Source organism: Bidens hawaiensis, unplaced genomic scaffold (genome assembly GCF_021521415.1).
Source record: "Bidens hawaiensis isolate Kalapana, Puna unplaced genomic scaffold, B.hawaiensis_p1.1 tig00000369_1, whole genome shotgun sequence".
NCBI classification, from domain to species: Eukaryota; Viridiplantae; Streptophyta; class Magnoliopsida; order Asterales; family Asteraceae; genus Bidens; species Bidens hawaiensis.
The window spans coordinates 5,112,237-5,136,192 of NW_027491028.1; the positions used below are offsets into that span (position 1 = coordinate 5,112,237).

Here is a 23,956-nt window from a genome sequence, read left to right on the forward strand (position 1 = left end):
TGAACATGCGAAAGCGTCGTTGGGTCGAGCTGCTTAAGGATTATGATTTGTGCCATCAAGTACCACCCCGACAAGGCCAATGTAGTGGCCGACGCCCTCAGTAGAAAAGAAACCGATAAACTCAGGCGAGTGCGAGCATTGCAACTCACGATTCATGTCAGCTTACCCGATCAGATTCGCAATGCACAACTTGAAGCTTTGAAAGATGATAATCTTCCATCAGAACTCATGCGGGGCATGAACAAGCAACTTGAAACCAAATCGGACGGGGTTAGATATTTTGAGAACCGGATTTGGGTTCCACGGTACGGAGAGTTGAGAACTCTGGTGATGGACGAAGCACACAAGTCCCGATATTCTATCCATCCTGGCTCAGATAAAATGTATCATGACATAAAGGCACTTTACTGGTGGCCAAACATGAAAGCCGACATTGCCACCTACGTGAGCAAATGCTTGACTTGTGCCAGAGTCAAAATAGAATACCAGAAACCATCTGGTCTACTGCAACAACCGGAACTCCCAATGTGGAAATGGGAACACATCTCAATGGATTTTATCACGGGTTTACCGAAGACACCGACGGGATGCGATACCATCTGGATGATCGTTGACCGGTTGACTAAGTCTGCACACTTCTTAGCGATTAGGGAATCGGACAAAATGGAAAGACTGACTCGCGTCTACATGAAGGAAGTAGTGACTAGACACGGAGTGCCTGTCTCAATCATTTCTGATCGAGATTCCCATTTCACTTCGCACTTTTGGAAGTCACTGCAAAGCGCGCTAGGCACCCGTCTTGATATGAGCACAGCATACCATCCTCAGATGGATGGGCAAAGTGAACGAACTATTCAGACCTTAGAGGACATGTTGCGTGCATGTGTATTGGATTTCGGAAAAAGTTGGGAACCTCACTTACCTTTGGTAGAGTTTTCGTATAATAACAGCTACCACGCAAGTATTAAAGCAGCGCCGTTTGAAGCACTGTACAGACGAAAGTGTCGATCACCTCTCTGCTGGGCAGAGGTGGGTGACAGCCAAATCACTAGTCCAGAACTGGTACTCAAAACTTCGGAAAAGATTGTTCAAATCCGAATTCGCATGGCAGCAGCACGAGATCGCCAAAAGAGTTACGCCGACAAGCGTCGAAAACCTCTCGAATTTCAAGTGAACGATCGGGTGTTACTCAAAGTCTCACCTTGGAAAGGTGTGGTTCGCTTTGGAAAGCGAAACAAACTCAACCCACGATACGTTGGTCCTTACCGGATAACAGAACGCGTTGGTCCGGTGGCGTACCGACTGGACCTACCAACGGAACTCAGTGGCGTACACAATGTATTCCACGTATCCAATTTGAAGAAATGCCTATCTGATGAAACCCAAATAGTCCCTTTGGACGAATTGCAAGTTGATGAATAGTTACGCTTCATTGAAGAACCAGTTGAGGTTTTGGATTGGGAAACCAAAACACTCAAGCACAGCAAAATTCCAATCGTTAAGGTTCGTTGGAACTCGAGACGTGGACCGGAGTTCACGTGGGAACGCGAGGATCAAATGATGAAAAAGTATCCTCACCTTTTTGAAGGGCTGACCAAACACAGAAAACCGCGAAACTCGACAAACCGTCAGAAATCACAGGAGGTATGAATTAAATTTCGGGACGAAATTTCTTTCTACTAGGGGATGATATGACAAACTGAAAATTTTTCTTACTTTTTCAGACACTCATCACAACTTGACTCAAATTTTCGGGACGAAAATTCTTTAACATGGGAATGATGTGACAATCGTCAATTTCAGGTTAACTCCGTTAACTCCGTTAACTCAACTCCGTCAATTCAAACTTAAAGATCACTGAATCTATAACGCACACCTCATTACATTTAAACTAGGGTTTAAATGACGCTTAACACTTATTACATGTGTAGTCTTTCGGGAATTACACCGAAACGCAAACGAGTTGACGCAAACGATTGGTGAATAAACGAAAAACGTCAAAACAATAATTATGTGATAATTATGTGTTAGACTTATGTGTTATGTGATAACATGGTATAAACGTTAACTCAATGTGCTAGAACTAGTTATTTAAGCTAGAAAAGTAACATTTGGAAGTTGAGGGACTAAAGTGTAACATGTTATTATAAATAATAACATAAACTAAAACCCTAACACTCTTTCTCTCCCTCCCAAACCCGACGGCAGCTTTAGCCCCCACCCCCTTGCGATCGGCCTCATATACACACATACAATCAAGATTGTTCAAGTTTGATTGAAGATTAAGGTGTTAGGAAGGTATAAACAACTATCCTATGCATCCTCTATGCTTAATTTCGATTTTAATGGGTTAATTATAAACCCTAGGTCTGATTTTTATATGTGATGGTGTTCATGTGTCTTGTTTTGACTGAAAGATGTATTGATTGTTGAATTGATAGCTAGTATTGGTGTTATTGCATGTTAATTGTTGTGTCTTTGAGTTTGAGATCAAATAAAACCCTAACCATGTGTGTATGGTGTAATTGATATGCATGGATAGTGGTTATAGTGTCTAGAATGTTATATGAATGATTTATGGTCCATAGATAGTTAATATGTTGAGTTTGGATGCAAACAGTTTCTGGACAGATTGTGTTGTTGATGTTCAATTGACTGTAACGGGGTGTAAATGTGAAAATTGGTTGAGATAATTGATACTAAAGTAAACTAGGTTGAGTCTAGTTTCTAAAGAATGTAAATTTGAAATTTTTGGAAGTGTAAAAGTTAACCTTTATGATTTTACAAAAACGTTGTGCAAAGCTGAGTTGTTAGACCTGCTGTTAGGTTGTTTTGTAAATGTTATATCTCATGAACTACGAGACCAATTGGGTTGGTTCCACTTCTGAAAGTTGACTTGTTGAGTTAGGAACCTAACCCAAGTGGTCTTGCAATTATTGGATTTTTCGTTTAACAGGAATTTCAAATAAAATTCTGTTGCGCATAAATTTGACTGTTATGAGTTTGCTGTGGGAAATTGATCTTTGTGAGAAATATGTATGGAATAAAAATACAACAAAATATCTTCTGAAAACCTAACACATACATGCTTTTGTGATGATTTTTGGTAAATTAATTGTGATGCTATGATCGGTAGGATATACTAGTTTTTCAAGAAGAATTCTGTCGTTAAGAAACTAGTTTCTGAATTTTGTGAAAGTTGCATGAAACATGGTGATTGCTAATTTATTATCGTGTTTTGACCAAATTGCCCTTGAGGGGAATGATTGCTAATTAATTTTCGTGTTTTGACCAAAATGCCCTTGCGGGGAATAATTGCTAATTGATTGTCATGATTTGACCAAATTGCCCTCGTGGGGAATAATTGCTAGTTAATTGTTATGTGTTGACCAAATTGCCCTTACGGGGAGTAATTGCTAGTGATGTACATTATGAATACATGACACGTAAATAATTGCTCACACATGTAACGTATCACAAATACACTTGTTAAAGTCACACACGATTCACAAACGAAACACGAAACATGTTGTGTGCATAGGTATTATGTGCCGGGTCTAGAGACTCGAAAATATTCCGACACTTAGAAAAATCTCTTTGTTGTTTTAGAACGCTAGAGAGAGTTTTTCTGTGACGCGCATCTTGGTGAATTATTTTGGGAATACTTCGCAAACAGTGAGTTCACTTACCCCTTTTAAACTGTTTTCAAACGCTTTTCACTTGGGGAGATAACATACTCCGAAAACGCTTTTAAGATTTTGTTAATATAGATTATATATCACTTGTAAAGACTAAGTGGTAAACGCAATAACTAAAGTCCTTCATTCACATCGAACCGTTTAATATTGGATAATAGCGAGTCATTGTTGAGTAGTACTACTGGGTTTGACAAACCCCACCCAACGCTAAACTCGACTGGAGATCGAGTGGGTGTAATCTTGGCTAAACACATACCATGGTCGGGATAGACCTGGTGGCAAGGCAAATGATAAACAGTCAGCTTCGGTGTCGAACACTTAGTAATACTTGTTTTATAGGCTAGCTACCTATAGATATATAATTGACATAACACTATCTGGTAACGCAAACGCTTAACGCAAAACGCTGAACGCAAAACCCTGAACGCAAAACGCTGAACGCAAACGCTAAACGCTTTATTTTATATAAACTTGTGAACTCACCAACCCCGTGTTGACACTTTTAGTATGTTATTCTCAGGTAGCCGAGGCGGGCGCGCGGTTTAGGATCATGCATTGCTTGAAACACTTTTAATTATGCAAACTTATTTTAAACTGTTATCATTGGGTTTTCAGTCGTCCTGCGTGACGCAACATTGGTTTCTATAGTTTTACGCTTCCGCATTTAATTACTCGTAAACGTTTTTATGGTTTGATTATAACTAATGAATCTGATCCTGTTAGTTGACACCCTCTGACGGTAAAACTCCGTTAGTGGATTTTGAGGGTGTGACAGTGTTGGGTTAAATGGATATGGGTTATGGACTTGGGTTATGAGGGAAAAAAGAAAAGATCATGGGCTTAAGCCATGATCCATAATTATATAAGCATTAATTACCCATTTAATCATTCATTTACACATATTCCATACACCACCAAAACACACACTTAAGCTCTCTCTTTCTCTCTAATTTCTCTCCTTTCACTAGCCGAACCAAGATAGAAAACCGATCCCGACCCAAGGTAATCATAGTATGATGTTGTATGAACTCAAACTCGTTAGATTTAGTCACGAAACGACGAGCCGACACCGTTAAAGTCATGAGATCTGGGTGGAATCGGGTATAAACCGAACCTAAGAAAAGCTTGGGGGTCGCCCTAGCTCAGATCTGGATCAAACGGGACGAAAAACGGTGAAAAACGGTGGGAAGCGAGCCATATCTCGTTTTTCTGGTGAAACCGCGTTTTTCCGGCGACGTCTCCGAAAAGGCGGCGGCTACGAGGAATGTTATGTCAGAGAATATTTCTAATATTCTCTGACCTAACCCTAATTCGTTAACGGAAAGTTAACGAACTAAGGGTAATTCGTTTGATGATTCGTTAAAGGAAACCTAACGAACTAGACTTAGTTCGTGTTCAAATTCGTTAAGGATAAGATAACGAACTAGCTCCCAATTCGCGTTGATCATTCGTTAAAAGAGATAACGAATTAGAAGGTCCAGTTCGTTATATGGACTGATTCGTCAAGGGACCAGTTCGTTATAAGGTCCAATTCGTGACAAGGACCAGTTCGTTAGAGGGTCCCATTTGTTACAAGGACCAGTTCGTTATGATAATCCAATTCGTTAAGAGCGAACTAGAAGTTTAACAAAATGACAGAATGGTCCCTGGACTTAGAAAAAGAATGATTTAATTACAAAGAAGCCATTAAACTTTTAAGTTAGCAAATTAATTAATGATTCAAATTCCTAATGAAAAATGTGTTAAGACCGTTAATGAAAACCCAGCCAGGGGCTCTGCCCCTTGGACCCCACTAGGGGCTGCCGCCCCTAGAACCCTGCTTCCAGGGGCGCTGCCCCCGGACCCCCGTTCGTTGAGAGTTATAATTAGACTAGAAACGCAATATAGGTAGTGATAGTTAATTGATACGTGTAATTGTTATACAGTTAGTCGTGCACAACTCAAGAAAGGAATAACCATAAACGGTGAACGTAATCGCATTCAGGTGAGTTTCTAGCACCACTTCCTTGTCATGTTTTCGGGCTGTGTGCATACTCGATGTGATAGTTAATACACTTACCTTAAGTGGTAAGTTTATGCCTCGTATGATTTATGTATGATGATTGCTTGACGGTGCGTGAACAATCTTCGGATATTGCATGTACCACCAGCTAGTAGTTAAAGATATGATTGGTATATATGATGTATGTATGATGTATGAATGTCGTATGTATGATATATATATATGGGGGAAGGTTCATGTACATTTTGATCTTAACATGAGTACGTAGGAAATAATGCCAATTTATTTAAAAATGTGAACGTAAGAAATAATACCAACTACAATACCAATCTACATAAACAATAACTTATACTAACAAAGAAAATAACCTAAAGATTACAACAAAAGAATCAAAATAAAGAACAAAATAATAACAACATATACCAACAAATACGTATAACAGCAAAAGAAAACATCTAATAATAACAACAAAATATAAATAAGCAAATACTTATAACGTCTCATAATCGAAAATTAGCAAATACGAAAAAAAATAGCAGCAAACACCTATAAAAATAAACATAATCATAACAACAAACTGGTTCTCACTGTTTTCATGTTAAGAATAAAATGTATTTGATCATGTTTCTATATATATATATATATATGATGTATGAATGATGTACGTAAGATATGTTGACAACACGTGAACGATCTTTGGATATTGCACGTATCGTCAAGGATAGTATGTAAAGACATGTATGGTACAATGGCACGAAACAAAGGGACCAGACCCTGATAATATCTGTGAGGATAGGGATCAGACCGTAATAATATCTGTGAGGATAGGGACCAGACCCTAACAATATCTGTGATGTTGGGGACCAGACCCTTATAATATCTGTGAGGTTATAGAGCGGAAGACTCTTTAAATAGTATGGATAGATATGCATGTAAAAGTAAAGTATGAATAATGTACACCCCTTCGGACATGTGTGGAAGAATGTGAACTGATTGTATGTTGTATGATTAAGTAGAACTCACTCAGCGTAGCTGACTTTTAGTATGCACGTAGGTGAGTAGGATGAGACAGCTGGCTTGATGGGAGACACATGACAGGTGAATAAGGAAGCTGACATATGAAGATTTATTTGTTAATGTTTAAACTGAAAAACATGTTTCAAGTTATGTTTTAAGACAAGTTATGAATTTTTGTGTAATATTTATGAAAGTTTTATATTCCGCGTAAAGTTTTAATTAACTCTGGTATTTAGAACTGTGTTTACGAGTAAATCCATCGTCCAAAGTAGGGCACCGGTAACGGGGCCTTACAGAAAGACCCTCGGACGGTGGTTGAAGCCGATCCAAATCAAAAGGTGAATACGCCCCAAACTTTACAAACTGATTTTCAAATGAGTCAAATGTGTTATATGAAAATGATTTACAAGGGACTATGTGTTCTTAAAACCGTTATAAATAAGAGTATAAGCCTAGCCCTCAGGCTATAGTATACATTTGTATGGATCCTTACATATGTGGTATTACGCGGTGGGCACATCGCACCACACCTGGTCGTAGGACGCTTTCCTGCGGGGAGCACGACCATGTGTATACATACATGTACTTAACTAAGTCAAATGCTGCGGTGTTTGCTGAGGTATTTAGTGTAGAGACTCGAATTTATAATTGTGTTGTTTTAGCTTTGTTATTCCTAAGCCACGATGGGCCGAGACAGGCGTAGTCTCGAGGGGTAATAAAGTAAAAGAAAATATTTTTAGCGTCAGTATATTCACTAGCATTCGTTGCTGATGTATTTTCTTAACATTTTGCAGGTGATCAAGGTTAGGGCTTGGAGTAATGAAGTGCTCATGATATCCGATGGCTCAAATCTTTTTGATAAAACTTAATTATTATGAATTGGTGGTTTTGTAAAACTTAAACAAGTAATCTTTCAAATATTAAATGGGAGCTTTTAATCCCGTATTTTGTGAATGTAAATATTATATTTAAATCCACATGTTTTATAAGTCTTCCGCATTAAACCGTAACTCTGATTTATTTACAATTGTGGTACCAACTGTTGGTCCTTAGATGGCGTGTGACACTCTTATTATGGCTCTTTAACATCTTTAGACCTTCCCATTTCCATTTTTGGCTAAGACTTAGCTAGTTCACCCATAAAGTATGAGCCTTTATGATTTAAAACATGCTTAGGCTAGATCTAGGGTTTCTTATGTGAGCCATATATTGTCCATGGGTTCGTTAAGTCCATTTAAAACATCAAGTTTGTAACTTTATGGTCCCTTTAGACCCGGTCTACTCTAGGGTTAAGTTTTAGGGCAAACCGTTCATAAAAACATAACCTTTATATGTAAAGAACATACCTTTATGCGTTTTTAGGCTTCTGTTAGCTTTGGTATTCAACTATGATCTTGTATCTTGCTCGTATAGTCAAGTTATATCAAGATTTAGGCTTGGTTTTGGTTTTGAATCTCTCTTCTTGGTCGTAGCTATGTATGGAGTGTTTGTGTGTGTGTTTTAGAGTGTGTAGAGAATAAGAAAGATAGAAATGAGGGTTTTAGGGTTTTAGGGAGGTTTAAGGGAGTATTTATACCCTCTCAAGCTCGAGAACCTAAGACTCATCTCATCCCTTATTCCATCTTTCCCACCCAAGTCCATACTCTTTATTTTATTTAATCTCTTAATTAAATATTAACACACCTTAAACAAACATAGTTCCTTTTATTTATTAATATAAATTTTAGGATGTTACAACAGTAGTTTGCTTCATTGCCTTAGGAGAAATGACGCGTGGGTCACGTTGGGTGGTGCTGATGGTAGGAATGGTAGATTGAGGAGGGGGTGATGTGGCAAATGTATGTGGAATTTGACTTTCAACAACTGTTGTCTTCAATTTTATTTTCAGCTTCTTAGAAAGTTCATTGAGCTTCCTTATTCTCTTCAAGGGTTGCTCCGGTGAAACACTCGATGCTTGAGGAGCAACGCTGACATGAGGAGTGTTAGCAGTTTTTCTCTTTCTTCATGAAACTTGAGTGGTTTTCACAGCTGGAGCAGCTTCTGGTTTTAAGGCACCGGTCTTTGACTCGGTAGCTTCCAAATCATCTTCATCTTGCTCAGAATCCTCACTGGGAGGCTTGGTCTCTGCGAATCTTTCAAATTTTCTCCACTGCTTTGTACCTGAGTACTTGTAAACCTTCTTGTGTTTCGGCTTCAAACAAGTGCCAAATGTAGCATCTTTAATTCTCCCGCATGATGAAGCTCACCGGGAAGAATCTCATTTTCGTTTTTTTATTTAATTTTGGTTTCAAGAAAGATTTGTAAAATCTGATTACGTTTAAATTAATCAATTTGAACACGAAGACGACACTTTTCGTAGCTTGACCTTCATCGGAGACAAAAACCTAGAAGGACGTTAAATTAGTTGTCAGTGACCAGATGGTAAGCGTTACCGTAGGCAATCCCTTGATGAATTCTGCCATTAATATGATGCAGATAAGATTACCCACTAGCAAAATTCCAACTAACATTTACCTATGGATTCCCATCGGTAAGTGCTTTAACTGACCGATCACCGGTGATTTTGGCCTCCATCATTCCATGTTTAACGCTTCATGCAATCAAGGTAGAGTGTACATTAACACGTTATATATAGAGTCACAATTGCAAGGATCAGAGAACTAGAGCCGGTTTTGGTTTGTTGTCAGTATACCTTAAAACTGTTTATACTAACAAAATGATATTACTTCAGGAGAGGGAAAATGTTACCTTTTGTTCTAAGGTTTTAGCTTATATTTTTTTCTAAAATGGAAAATGTATAAGGACACAAACCAACTAAATATTCACTTTTTACTGAAGCCCTTGACTGTTAAAACTAATTTATAAGTCACCTGTGTATATTGTTTTGTTTATACCGTATCTCGCATAAAGCACGTTGAATTGCAAATGTAAATTTGAGTTTTTAGGAAAAAACGAAAAAACCTATGCTAACATTTCAATTCCGTAAAGCAAAAGTTATTGAACTGTCAGAAGGAATATTTATTAGTTCATGATCATATTTGGTATATATATATCTATACTATCTTAAAATACATATAGAAGAGACAAGAATGTAATTTCGTCAAAACTCTTAAAAATAAGAGTTTTACAACATTAAAAGCGTAGCGTACAACTCTTGAAGCATTAAAAGCATATTCTCAAACACAACCACTTTCTGAAATCCCGCCCACAAGGCCGTAATTTCGAATTTTGAATTCCTCCATCTTCATAGCTTGCATTCAAATCCAGATCCAGATTCCCCACATCATTCACCTTAAAATCAGCCCCAACCACCAATCTCTTCCTCTGCGTATTCCAAAACACAATCTTAAACCTAATAGCCGTCGTCAAATCCACCCTAAACACCGGCAACCCACCACCATTCACAACATCCTCCCACGACACTCCATACATCTCCGTCCAGTTTATCTGACGAGCCTTCTTATCATGCCCTTTGTAAAACCCACGAAGCGTGTAATTCGAAACAGTGATTCTGGTGTTGTTGTCAAACAATGTTTTCCCAACCTTATCTCGATATCCCCTGCCAAGTGTAAACCGTATTCAAGATTTTAAGGTATCATATTCTTTCTTAGGGGCTGTTTGTTTTTCCTCAAAAGCTCTTCCAGACCATTTCTGTCTGCGCCGCGTAGACCACGTGCAGACGTTGTGGTTTGCAGTGTGTTTGATTTTTCGAAGACATTTCATTTAAAAACCTCTTCGCATCCTGTTCTCCCAGAAGTGTTGTTCATGCTACTTCTAACCTCTTCTCAACTTTTATTTCCCTTAGCTCTCTCAAACCTAAAACCTATACATCTCTTCTTTAACCCTCAAATCCCGTCAACCCTCAAATCCCGTCAGCCCCTGCCCACCTCCGATTCAGCCACCACCACCTTGCTCCACCTCGCCGCCGCTCCTCGGCCCCCTTCCTCCTGCACTTCCGTCCATCCATCGCTGCTCCGCCCTGTCTACACAACCCCGCCTCCCACGCTGTTCCTTGCCTCATATTATTCGGCGGCGCCACTGCCTCATATTATTCGGCGGCGTTACTGCTGTTGGCGGTGGACCTTCGTCTCCGGTCCCTGGAATCCGTAACCATCCATCCATCCATCCATCCTTCATTGATTGATTGTTTACCTGAGTTTGTATAATTGTACCCAAATTGATTGATTAGGTTAAATGTTTCAATTTTAGGGTTAGATGGTGTCACAAACTCTGTTCATGTGTATTATGTTCTCACCAGAACATGGACCACAAATTTGTTTATATATTTGGTTTTTTTAAGCATTTTTAGTAGGTTTGATTTGTTTATGTGTAAGTTTTGTTGTTGATTAATATTAATTTAGGTTTTGGTTGTTGATTAATGTCAATTGTGGTTTTGTTTGATTTGTTAAGAATTTTAATAGGTTTGATTACCATTAGTTTGTTCGGTTCGGTTTGTTTATGAATTATTTGTTTATATCATTCAGAAATAATTTTTAACAGTCTGCAGAAGTTAATAAACAAACAGTCTTTTTCTTGCATATTGTAGAGGTTTGGTCCATCTCTTCTGCCACAGATCCCTGCAGATGTGGTTCGCAGACTGCAGACATTTTACCTCTTAAAAAACAAACAACACCTTAGTGTTAATTCTACTTTTAAGTTGTATGTCGATTTCTTTGAACCCTAATTTTATCTATCCATTTTATGTCAATGATTTTTAGGTTTAAGGTTTCATTCTCTGTTTCCAATTACACAGGTATATACCTTTTTTATTTTATTTTCTTCTTTTGTTTTTGTTTTAGATCTTTGATCTATGTTATTGTTTTAGATATTTGATCTCTGTTATTGTGTTAGATCTTTGATGTTATTGTACAATTCGATTATAAGGTTTTAAGGTTTATTGTTTTTTCCCCTTGTTTATGGTTTAAATAGGTTGAGTCATTTAACAGTATGGTCACTAATTTGAAGTGTATTAAGAAGATTGTGGACAGTATTCAATTGCAACGTATCTTATAATTCTTTTAGTTGTAGGAATGGTGGTTGTAAGACCTTGATTTAAACAGGTTTGTGCAATTTACCAGCTTATAAATCCAAAAGTGATGAATATTTATTTGACACAAAAGAGAAGAAAATAGTAGAAATAATTGAATTCATCCTTGTTTTCGTTCACCAAATTTGCTAAAATACTATGTTCGTGTTTCTACGAATCTTTTTCATTGTATTTAAAAAGTCTTCTATATCTCCTTTAAACTTTTAGCACATTTTGTTGTTATAACGTTATGTGCATGCTAAAAAAGAATAATCAATTTTCAAAAAGGCTTGATTGTTGGTTTCTGTTTTCCTATACGCGTGATGTGGGTTTTTGCGTGATTGCCATCACGCGGTGAGGGGGGAGGATTTCGAGAAATTGGAATGTGGTGAGATGACGTGGCACATCACCATTGGGTGTGGCGGGTGATGGAAATGGACACCCCCCCCCCCCCCCCCCGTAGTATAAAAAACAAAAAAAAAAATTGAAAATAATTTTAAAAATGACTTCAAAAATTCAATGTATCTTGAATTTTAATTTTTTTTAAAAAAATTTTTGACAACAAAACTTTGTAGTTTGTACACACGCTGCCAACATTTTGTGAGAGTGTACTTTTGACAACATACTTTGACAGTTTTTTGCTGTAACCACAACCCTTTAATGTATTATACGGAAGCATAATAAAGGCTCCTTTCTTGATTCGTTAAAACAAGTTCCTAAAGCTTCAATTTATTATTTTATTATTTTATTATTATTATTAAGCTATAATGATTAGTAAATTAATGTATATTGTTGGCTGATTGGATCCTTCTTTATTATTATTATTATTATTATTATTATTATTATGATTTGTAAAATGAAATGTCACGTGTTCGTTTATGTCCACTCATTTGTATTTCAAATGAACAAATTTTCGTTTTATTTATTTAGGTTATGAAGTTTTCATTTATACAACATAAATAGGAATGCGGATGGACATCTAGATTCTGCAGTTTGCTGCTTACAAAAATTTTAATTAGGTATATGATCAGTTTTTTCATATACATTAGTGTTTTAGTATTGATTTTATAATAATATTTGACTCATGTTACTTTATTGAAAAGATGCATTATGTTTGTATTTACTTGGATGTGTAGGTTTTGTAGAAACCCGAAGAAGATGCTGATGGTATTTTTTTCATTAATCAGAAGTTGTGCAGCTTAATGCTAATGGTTCTAGGTTATTATATTTAGTTTACCTTTGTGTTTCAACTTTATAACTTAGTATACAATTTGAATCTTTTTTCAGTTAACTTATGTTGAGTGTTTTTTGTTGAAGGTAATCTGGAACAAGAAGACATGCACATTCTAAAGAGGAATTATCCCTGCTTTATTCACAATATGGTTAGGGTTATATCTATCAAATCTCTATATAAAAATGAAAATATTCATAAAACTTGTTTCATGATTTATCACAATTTTGTAGGATTATACCAAAAATAAGGATAAGCGTATTATGCTCTGTTCCTTCATTCTCTGCATCCGTTGCTCAAAATGAGTTCCCATAGCATGAAGAGGTACTTTTAAGGTTCTATTTAAAAATACACATTGGGCAATATTTGGCCTGTTTGATCCGTTCAACTAATTTTACCAGAGTTGATATTTTGACTTTTTAAAGGTCTAGTAATTTGCATCTCAAAATTGTTATCTGAACATGTTTATTTAAGTTGACTTGCCACATTAAATGATGATAAAGTGCAGGTCTATGACAATAATCTGTGTTTAGCTGATTATAAAACGGGACCTGCAGAATGGGACTTCACGTCATTCTTGGTAGCATTCACGATGCGTTTAATGATGTCCCAGATTGTTCAATCATGATAGCTGCATAACATGGATAGATGAGAGAGCTGTCCGTACCATGGTTCTTAGATTAAGACATGTTGAATGTGGTGAAACTGGAGTTGGATTGATGTTCATGGTTGTAAAAGTATGTAGTTAATTGTTTAATTTTGGAGGTGTTTTTGTAAATTCAAATGATATATTTGTAGTTTTGTACAATAATGATTCTTGAAAAAACCTGCTAAAGCATGATCATGGTCGAAGGTTTTACATAATCCATTGCCCCGCCAACACTCTTTGAGTCGAAGTCTTAAATACTTGCTTGACAAAGAATATGAGAGTAGAAGTGGGTTATCAATCGCTATTTTCACATATAAATAGAGGAAATATAGACAAAAGGTCACACATGATGGCAAACAAGCGATCTTTACTTACGGAGATGTTAGCTCTATGTACAACCAAATAAGCTTTGTATGTACAACAAAAAATGTATCTCGCATCTTTTTACATACTAATTAGTAATTACTAAGTAAAATAATTCACAATCTATTCATCATAGTCATTTCTACATATAAACCTCATTCCTTAAAATCCAAATAGAAAACCTTTCGCTGCATCAATAAAGCGTATATACGAGTACGATAGAACAATCGTGTTGGAATATGTCACCCCCGCCGCATCGCGCGGGCACCTACTAGTATATGTATATATATATATATACACACACACACACACAAAAGGTACACATTTTAATCGTCAGATATTTTTATTGAAAATTTTTAAATAGTTGATAAACTATACATTGTTCTTTATATAGAAATATTATATAGTACGTTTTACCGCATCGTTTAAACTTATGAACTTTTTGAAAAATCAAAGTTTAGTTAAATAAGTAAATTAGATGTACAATTTGATCAACCAGGTAACTTTTTTTTTTCACCCATTCATGATTGCTGTTGTTTGTTAATACGCAACTTCTTACGTGCGGTTTGGAGTCCGTGAGCAGATTTCCTGCTATAAATTTTTATGAGTAACTGTTTCCCACCTACCTATGAGATTATCTCCATGTCATGCATATGGAATGATGCATGAGACCTGCATTTCATTCTGTTTCAATTCCAAGCTGAGTTGAACACACAACTTGGACCTTTTCCTTGGCAATTCTTGCTAGTGAGGTTGATATAGTGAGTTTTGGATTTAGCATAACCGCATATCGCTTTCCTTAATATTCTTACAATCCTAATGACCTTAACTTTAAGACATTCCGGTGTTCCATCATTACCCCTTTTTAATCTAAATGAAAACCATAGGCTGCGTTCGCATGTTCTTGTTAGGAGTATAGGTTATGATAAATCATGGGAATCAACTGGGATCAGCGATGTCTCTTCGGTTAACAAGAAGGATGCCTATGTAGCTGTTTCTAATGTCGGAGGGAAAAAGAGCAGGCAGGATGTTCCTGAAGAGTTAAAAGTATTTTGGGATGATGGTTACGGGACACAAACCATTGACGATGGGCTTGAAATAGGTAGGAATTTGATTAAGAGTGACGGAGGGCCTCCTAGGTGGTTCTGCCCCATTGCATGTGGCAAACCTATTAAAAATTCTCCAGTTCTTTTGTATTTACCTGGTAATTCGTGTTAAATTTTCGTGTTTGGTTTCTACAAAAACTTCACAATCTTAAGCATGTATGCATCTTTGTCTTTGCTCACTTAACAACAATGTGCGGCGTAATTGTTTAGTGCTCCTAAAATATTGTTTGGCATGTCCCTAATAGTGTTATACTTTGTTTAGGGATAGATGGGACCAGAGTCGGCCTTGTTATACATGACAAAGCTCTTGGAAAGTGAGTTGTTCTTGATCTACACAAAAATGTTTTATCATTTTTTTGGGTTGATGAGTAAAGCACAAGTCACTATTATACATAGATTTTTATGATTATAGATCCATTTTCTTACCAGGATCTAAGAAAACCATGCTTGGGTAGTCTTTATAATACTAACTTACCATGTGTGGAAACTTTATTCCTGTTCTTACATTGATGCTTTTTTAATTTGAGTGACAGGGTTTTCAATGTTCAATGCTTGCATATTCCAGTTTGGGATCGAACACCAATGGAAGGTTATCATATTCTCTAGCATATCTGCTGTACTGATTCTAATATTGTTTAAAATTTTCCTTACTCTTTGGTTAATCTCTTAGTTTTATAAGACTGCTATTGCTAAAGCTTCTCCGCAACCTGCAACTTTATTGGTAATCCGAATGGCACACAAATTGAACGGAAACAAGAATTACAATAAGGATTAATCGATAGAATTATGATCAATCTTGGCATCGAACAAGCTGGGTCGGTACTCACCATTAAATACAGAGAATTTGGCGGGTAACCATTTTGTTAACCGTCACAACGGTTTTAGGTGCGACATAGAACCGTTTGGAAACGATTTCATGTTGCAGCCATTTTACCAAGTCACACAGCCAAATAAAGTTTCTCACAGGGGTCGGAAAATTTTTGGGTCGGTGCACAGTTATATAGTCATTTTCCCGGTTCAGTCGTTCGGGTCGGCTCAAATAAGTATTACCTTCTTTCTAGTCTGGTTTCACCGTTGCGATGGGTTCGAATCGGGTCGGGTCATATGAATTAAACAAAATATCATTAGAGATGCATAATTAAAAGACTAAATTTTTAAAATTGTTCATTACAGGTTTTTATTTTTTTAAAATCTAACTTGAAATATTATCTACTTTTGACAATCGTAAACAAGTCTTTCTCAATGAAACAATACTACTATCGTTTAAATTCTCATCACTTGTCGAGTTCTTTTAGCATTACTTGGGGGATGTGATAAATAGTATTTCAAGTTTTTTCTAAAAAAATATTTAGTAAAGAATATCAACAAATATTGTTCAACTATTATAAAAAGCAAATATTTATTTAAATTCAAATTAATAAACAATGTACCAAACTAATGGAAAAAGTTTTAATTTAAAAATGAAATAAAATGAAAAAAGGTTCATGTTCAAGAAAAAATATAACAAAAAAATTTATTTGTTTTATACTTACTGAAATAAATCTTTGTGGGCTGTGGTTGTGGTTTTGAGTTTGAAAAGACCCAACAGGGCCAAGTGCTATTATATTAGGTTAAGTCGTTTTCTTCCTCTTTTTTCTATCTGTAACTTCATTGTTCTGACTTTTGAGAACCCAACAACCGGAATAACGAGACAAAGTTTCATTTGTGGTTCTGAGGATGCTCATCACCCTTCTGATTTTAAAATTTCACAAGGGTCGGTGTCAAAATTTCACAGGAGTCGGTTCGAATTTTAACACTATAATAGCACTAAATTTTATTTTTTTCACAGGAGCGGCTAACCCTCCTACCTATAAGATAGGTCCACCACTGCCTAATACTAATGTTAACTGAATACAAATAAACCTAAGACTAAATGTAATGTTACATAATATGTCAATACATATTAAAACATAATAAAAGCTTATATAAATCTAATAAAGGTTTAGGATAATTATATTTTCTTGGACAGTTATATGCATGAGATCAATTCTTATAACACATTGTATTTGGTATAAATTCAGAAACTTACAAGTTATATCTTTGGAATATCTTTTCTGCAAGTTATGATGTTATGTATTTTCATTATCACCTTGTTTTATGAAGGTTTGTTTCAAATTGTGGAAGAAACTGTGATGATTGAGCACACTTTGTCCCCAAATAAGCCAATTTATTTGCTTGGAGAATCTTTTGGTGGAGCCTTAGCACTTGCAGTGGCTGCTCGCAATCCAAAAGTTGACTTAATACTTATACTAGCAAATCCAGGTCAGCCTTTTTACATGCTTTTTTTGAATTTATTTTTATTTTTAGGGTAAATAAACAAGTTTATTCGTAAAATTGGTATTTACAAGAATCCAATTACAATAGAGAGACAGATAAGTGGGCAACAAGCTGCGCTGCAAAACTGGTAATCTCAGTTTTAAGTATGCATGTCAGATGGTAACTACTATTGTATCCATTCAGCAACTTCTTATGAGAGGTCACCATTATTTTTTTTACCATCACTTTTGGGGGACTTGCCTGAAGAATATTATGGGTTGCTTCCTTATGCCATAAGCCCCCTTGCTGGTATGTTAATGTTTAAGTTAACTAGCAACTGTTAAATGTGCATGTTTAACTAGCTACTTAATTGTTTAATACCTCTAATCCTTGTAATAATATGCATCTGAATGGTTACATAATAAACTGCATTGAGCTATGCTTCTAATATTTTTTTCTATCTACAATGAACAATGTGTAATGTTGGGCCTTAATTTTCTGCTATATATATATCTCTTTGTCTTAACTAACTATTCCAAAAATTTTCCTATTAGGTGATTATATAAAGATCGCAATGGTTAGAAGTTATGGTAGAAATCATTTGGAATCTATTTTGCAATTGGTTGCCGGTTTTAGTAAAGATCTACGGCTCCTTTCTGTAAGAACAATCTTTCGTTTTTTTTTCCTGAATCAAATACTCTTCATATATTAAATAAAATGATCTAATTACAAAAGAGAGGTGAGTAAGCGGGCAACAAGCTGCGTCCCCCTTTTGAATGACAAACCCGATCCTAGTGAAAACAAAGTTATAGTTTTTTGGCGTCGATAAGTTACTGTACACGACCTGTTGAATTCTTCTAAGAAACGTAATAGTTTGGGGAGCAAGGGACCCAAAGCTATTAGTTGGAAATGATTTAATATTTTCTTTATTCAAGCCCTTTAATACGCATGTTTTTAGCCTAGTCATCATTGTAGTAAGGAAACGATTAGTCTAAGTCATAGAATCGTGAGACTACTTATTTCTTATTGACCCTTTCCTCTAGGTTATATTCTAGCTATATAATTTCATGAAGAGATGTTTTACCAGGTTAGGAAAATTTCACATCGCCACAGGAGATGTTGGTTTCATAAAGTCCATGTACCTTTGTATATGTTGTTCATGAAAGTTTTTTGTACTTTTATATATGTTGTCTACACATTTTATTTTCTTTAATTTATTGCCTCTAACATAAAAGAGAAAATCATATTCTTACAATGATTTCTTGAACTGTACCCATTATTTTACTCAGTATTCACATTGATGAACACATCAATTTCACTCTCTAGACTCCATCGATTTTATTTGTGTTCGTGAACACATTCATTACCTTAATGAATGAACACGAACGTAAAATCTCATTCGGTAAGCGTTCGTAAACATATTATTTTCTTAACAAACGAAGATGAACAATGTCTTGTTCTTGTTCGTTCGGTTGTTTGCAGTCCTAGGTTAACGTACTTTTGTATGATCAATTCAAGGTGGAAAGTTTCCACCCGAGTGCCCAAACAAACTCTGAAAAACAAACATACATTAGTTATTTGTACCAAGGTCGAATATTACATAAAACCCTAAAACTTTTTGTTATTACTTTGGTTGGGTCATAGCAAATTGTCATTGCTTCTTCTACATCACGTAAAACCTAGTGTGGATACCTTGTTTATGCTTTTTGTTTATTTTCTCTATGGCGCGTAGGAGTGTATCGTTTGGCCAAGTCTCTAGCTAGGCCCTAAATTAGTTACGAAAGTGTAGTTTTGGAATTTTCACTAATTATCCATATAGAAGAGTTGGGGAATGTAATTGTGGGGGTAGTTGGTCTACCTTTGAATGTAAATAGTCATCTTATAGCTAGAGTTAGCCCTTTATCTAATACTGTTAGTTTCATTTAGTGTTTCTATGTTAACTTCACTTTGTTTGAATTACTATTATATTTAATATCAATATTTCTATATCCAGCCAGTTCCCACCCTTTATATTTCTCCTGCTGCTAGGTGATGACCAAAATATTACCCAAAGACACTCTCAAATGGAGGTTGAAGCTTGTTCAATCAACTGCCGCCTATGCTAATTCTCGTCTCCATGCTGTTACATCTCAAGTACTTATACTTGCTAGGTTTCTTTCTTCTATGAATAATAGTACTTTATATTTCTACTTATACATTCATGTGCACATTACAATGGCCAAGTCCATGTTTCAAAATTTTGTTCCCCAGGGATAATGGAAAATTCCAAAATAGTCATTGAATTTTAACCAACAATTTCAAAGTCATCCACCTTTTGTCACTGAAAGACGTAAAAAGACTATCGGACCCACCTCCTGACCAATCAAGGAGTGATAAATGTCACTCGTAGTCTAAATTTAGCCTACCAAATAACATGCCGACTTAGACTTAAAAGTTAGCCTACAACTTAAATCTAGTCTACGATTTCAGGTTTTAGCGCATGCTTTCAAATTCAGCGCCTACATATCGATTTTAGCCTGAGCTTGCAAAGGATATCCAATGCTTGCAAAATATTAGCATACGGATTAAGTTTAACCTACAGTTTCATATTTTAGCCTACAACATCTGAGAGCGTTGACTAAAAGTTGAAAGCGTAGGCAAAATTTATCCGTAAACTAAATTTAAAAGCAAAAGCTAAACTTAACTATAGACTAAAACTTTAAAGCTTAGGCTACATTTAAAGCATATGCTAAAAATTGAAAGCGCAAGCTAAAATTTTAAACCGTAGGCTAAATTTAACCCTTTGGCTTGGCTAAATTTAGTCCGTAGGCTAAAATTTGAATCCGCGATAAAAAATTTGAAAGAGCAGGCCACAGTTAATCCATATGCTGATTCTGAAAACATAAGCTAAATTAGCGTGTTATTTTGGTAGGCTAAATTTAGTCTACGAGTGACATGTGTCGCTCCGTGATTGGTCATAAGTTGAGTCCCACTGTAATTTTTATGTCTTTAGTGCCAAAAAGTGTTGGCTGCTCTCTGATTGGTTCAAAAGGTGTATATGCACTGTAATTTTTATGAATCTGTATGCTAAATTTCAATGACTATTTACTATTTTGGTAACTTTCCTTTTCCAATTGGTGTATATGCACTTTGGAATCTAATATTTCTACGATATTATCATTTCAGTGGCAGGGACAACCTCTTGCCAAGCAAAGAGGAGGCACTAAGGCTTTTCAGATCACTGAAGCACTGTGATGTGCAAGTATTTGAGGAAAACGGACACACAATTCTATTGGTATTATTGCATTAAGATCTATTCTTGCACCTTGTCACCAATAGAAATTAAAAAAAAAAAAAAGATCTGCTGGTGTGTAAATGCATCAGTAAATATTATGTACGTGTTTCTCATCAGTAATGACCTTTGCTTGCTAAATACAAGGCTAAGGAAAAGAACAAATAAACTAAACATGTCAAGATGTTAATTATGCGCGCCTACTTTGTTAGTGAGTGCAAACGAGCGAGCTGGTCGTGAGCTACTCGAGCTCGGATTGATAAAAAACTTGAAACAAGCAGAGCTTTTTTCGAGCTCAAGCTCGAGCCTCAAATAAAACTCGTTTTGTTATCGAACTCGAGCCTTGTACGAGAAGCTTGTTTAGGCTCGTGGACCCTTGTTGAAGCTTTGTGTTTTTTTTTCTAAGTTTTACCTCTTTTGGGCTTCTATTTGTTAAGTTAACACTTCACAACCAAGTTCGAGCAGAGCTTTGGCTCATTTAAGGCACTTTTCAAAAAAATTACAAATATAATAAAAAAATGTATATAAATTAATTAATATATAATAAACGAGCCCGGGCGTGATAAAACAACTCACGAGTTAAGCTCGAGCTTTAGAAAAAGAGCTCAAAAGAGCCGAGCTCGAGCCCTTGTAAGTCAAAATGAGCCTAGCTCGGGCTCGGCTCGGCTCATTTGCACCCCTAGGTGAATTACTAGACTAAAATCTATCTAAAGACTTCAATTAGATCAGGATTAGAGTTCTGGAACTGGCCATGGTTGGACAAAATCAAATGTTAAATCATGCTGACTTATCATTATTTAATAGTCTTCTAACAAATACTTAAAGAGTGTCGTGACAAAAGAAGTTACCATAAGGCGGTGATGTCACTTCTTTTTGTTGGTGCAGGAGACTGGTGTTAATGTGCTTAGTGCTATTAAAGCTACTTCTACGTACCGTCGTTCTTCAAAGCATGATTTCGTGAAGGACTTCTTGCCTGCTCTTATTACAGAGTTTAAAGCCTCACCTGTGGAGACTTGGTATTTTAACAGTCATCTTTGACCTGCTTGTTTTCTTTTCCCTATTTGGTAGCTCTCTTGTACTGCAACTTATTGGATCAAAATAGTTCGTTGCTGGCGATATTAAAAGGGGAAGGCTTCATATAGGTGTGTTCTAGGATTACTGAGATTATGTGTTCAAATCCATGAGTTTGCATCGCTCTCTTCGGTTCAAGTGAAGGCTACCTTGGAAAGCATCGCAAAAAATGACCAAAATCGCTAACTTATGAGTTTGAGAAAATAGAGTTGACTTTTTCTATTATAAAACATCTTTGACTTATATTTCTTTTTAATTAAGAACTTGTTTCAACTTTCAACCAACCAGCAGTTTCAACGAGGTACATCCTTGCGTTGCCGCGCAACAGTATGGATCTATTGCACCATGCATGGATCTCCTGTATGCATATATAGATATGCTACTTCAGAAATGTGGTGATAAATCTGGTTTAAGAAAATGAACCGGTGCACCAAGATTGAAATCTGTTGCGTCAATGGACACTTGTCTGGCACTGATTGATTGATTGACAATTTCTATAAGCCAAGGCTATTTTATCAAACTCATTAATCAAACTTGTCATTTTAGTGATTTACCCTGTAAATAAAAGAAGCATATGCATGTGCGCAGGTGGTACCATCTTTATATAGATGCAGCAATGTTTTCAACCATGGAAGATGGGAAGATAGTTAGAGGTCTTGCAGGGATTCCAGACGAAGGGCCTGTATTAGTTGTTGGTAATCACACGCTAATGGGGATCGATGTTTTTCCACTTGTCAAGGAGTTTTTGAGAGAAAAGAAAATCACGCTTCATGGTTTAACTTACCCGGAGCTTTTTAATATCGATGTTGAACATGAATACCATTTGATTCCCTTTACCGATCTACTGAAGCTAGCTGGCTCAATTCCGGTTTCTGGAATAAACTTTTTCAAACTGTTAGCAAAAAAGTTGCACGTATTACTTTACCCTGGTGATGCACGGGAGGCTTTCCATCGTAAGGTGAGTTGCTTATGCTTATATGTCACTTGAAAGCCGTACCTTTCTATATATACATAAAAATCGTTTTACAACACTTCAGCTTAATATTCCATGAAAAGGCTAGGGATGGAGTAATCGAGCATTTAAGGGATATTTCTTCTATTTATATTGGTGAATGCAATAGCACTTGATAAGGGGATCAATACTATTTTGTTATATCAGATTTCAAAAATCAAAATTATAACCTACTACTAACCAATAAAAATCTATGCCGACAATTTAACTTTGCACTTTAACTTTCATTTTCGTTGACAAAGGAAATCTTATTTGCAAATATATTGGAAGAAGATTGATATTGCACAAAATATAAACATAAAGTTTACTGATCTTTGCATACATTGATGCATTCGAATGACTTGTTACAGAATACAAAACATGTACACACGAGAAATTTATGTTTCCCCATTTCACTCAAAATCATCCATGTTAACAATATCGAGGGGTAATTTAAGTGTGTGTGTGTGTGTGAGAGAGAGAGAGATTGTTTTTACAAATAAAGTAAAAGTTAGGAGTACTTCATTGTTCAAATTATTAGTACTCACTACAAATTATATATCCATGGAGTTATAGCTTAGATTATTAAAACGGGGAAATCCCTAAAAAGCCATGTTGACCTCTCCATTTTCAACTTTAGCCATCAAGTAGTCAACATCCTCAAAATAGCCATCAAGATTAATGTTCTTTAACGAGTTCCGTCAGATCCGACGGTTCTTGATGGCTATTTTGGGGATTTTGACTAAGTGATGGCTAAAATTGAAAATTGGGAGGTCAACATGGTTATTTTGAGGATTTTTCCTTATTAAAATTCTAATTTGATTATTATTTAATTTTCTTTTTAAAATGGTACACTCTCTAATTTTGTTGTTAACAGGGTGAAGCTGGCAAGTTATTTTGGCCTGATAAATGATTTACTAGAAGTAAGATCTAACATGCTCATTCTCTTTATAAACCAAAACTTGATCTACAAAGTAGAAATAACAAGTTAATTGCACGTTGATAATCTACTTTTTTGACAGCTAATCATTGATTATAATGACATGAAGAGGAACCCTCTTCTCAATCACATGGTGAATGAAAGTAACCAAAGGAGAATAAACTTGAGGTGAACTTCACACTCTTTATGTTTAATTTGGACATGAGATTGTAAACAGTTTTTAGTTACCCAAGCAATGCAACCCTCTTGAGATGCACTTTGATTTTGTTCACACCTCATCTATATTAGAGTCATAT

The 23,956-nt window shown here is 36.0% G+C and overlaps 1 protein-coding gene across 1 annotated transcript; it reads left to right on the plus strand.

Moving 5' to 3' along the window:
* The first annotated feature begins 14,805 nt into the window (after positions 1-14,805).
* Positions 14,806-20,744, plus strand: LOC143623077 (phytyl ester synthase 1, chloroplastic-like). Its single transcript, XM_077094063.1, has 8 exons — positions 14,806-15,190; positions 15,355-15,406; positions 15,626-15,681; positions 17,235-17,393; positions 17,592-17,696; positions 17,942-18,045; positions 19,416-19,537; positions 20,553-20,744. The coding sequence occupies exons 1-8, from the start codon at positions 14,806-14,808 to the stop codon at positions 20,674-20,676; spliced, it is 1,107 nt and encodes a 368-aa protein (XP_076950178.1). The 3' UTR covers positions 20,677-20,744.
* The last annotated feature ends 3,212 nt before the right edge of the window (positions 20,745-23,956 follow it).

Excerpts from the sequence above, each read along its gene's own strand:
- LOC143623077 (XM_077094063.1), top strand. The coding sequence starts at position 14,806 with ATGACCTTAACTTTAAGACATTCCGGTGTTCCATCATTACCCCTTTTT. Across the intron at positions 15,191-15,354 it reads AGTTCTTTTGTATTTACCTG|GGATAGATGGGACCAGAGTC; the intron begins GTAATTCGTGTT and ends TACTTTGTTTAG. Across the intron at positions 17,394-17,591 it reads ACTTATACTAGCAAATCCAG|CAACTTCTTATGAGAGGTCA; the intron begins GTCAGCCTTTTT and ends GTATCCATTCAG.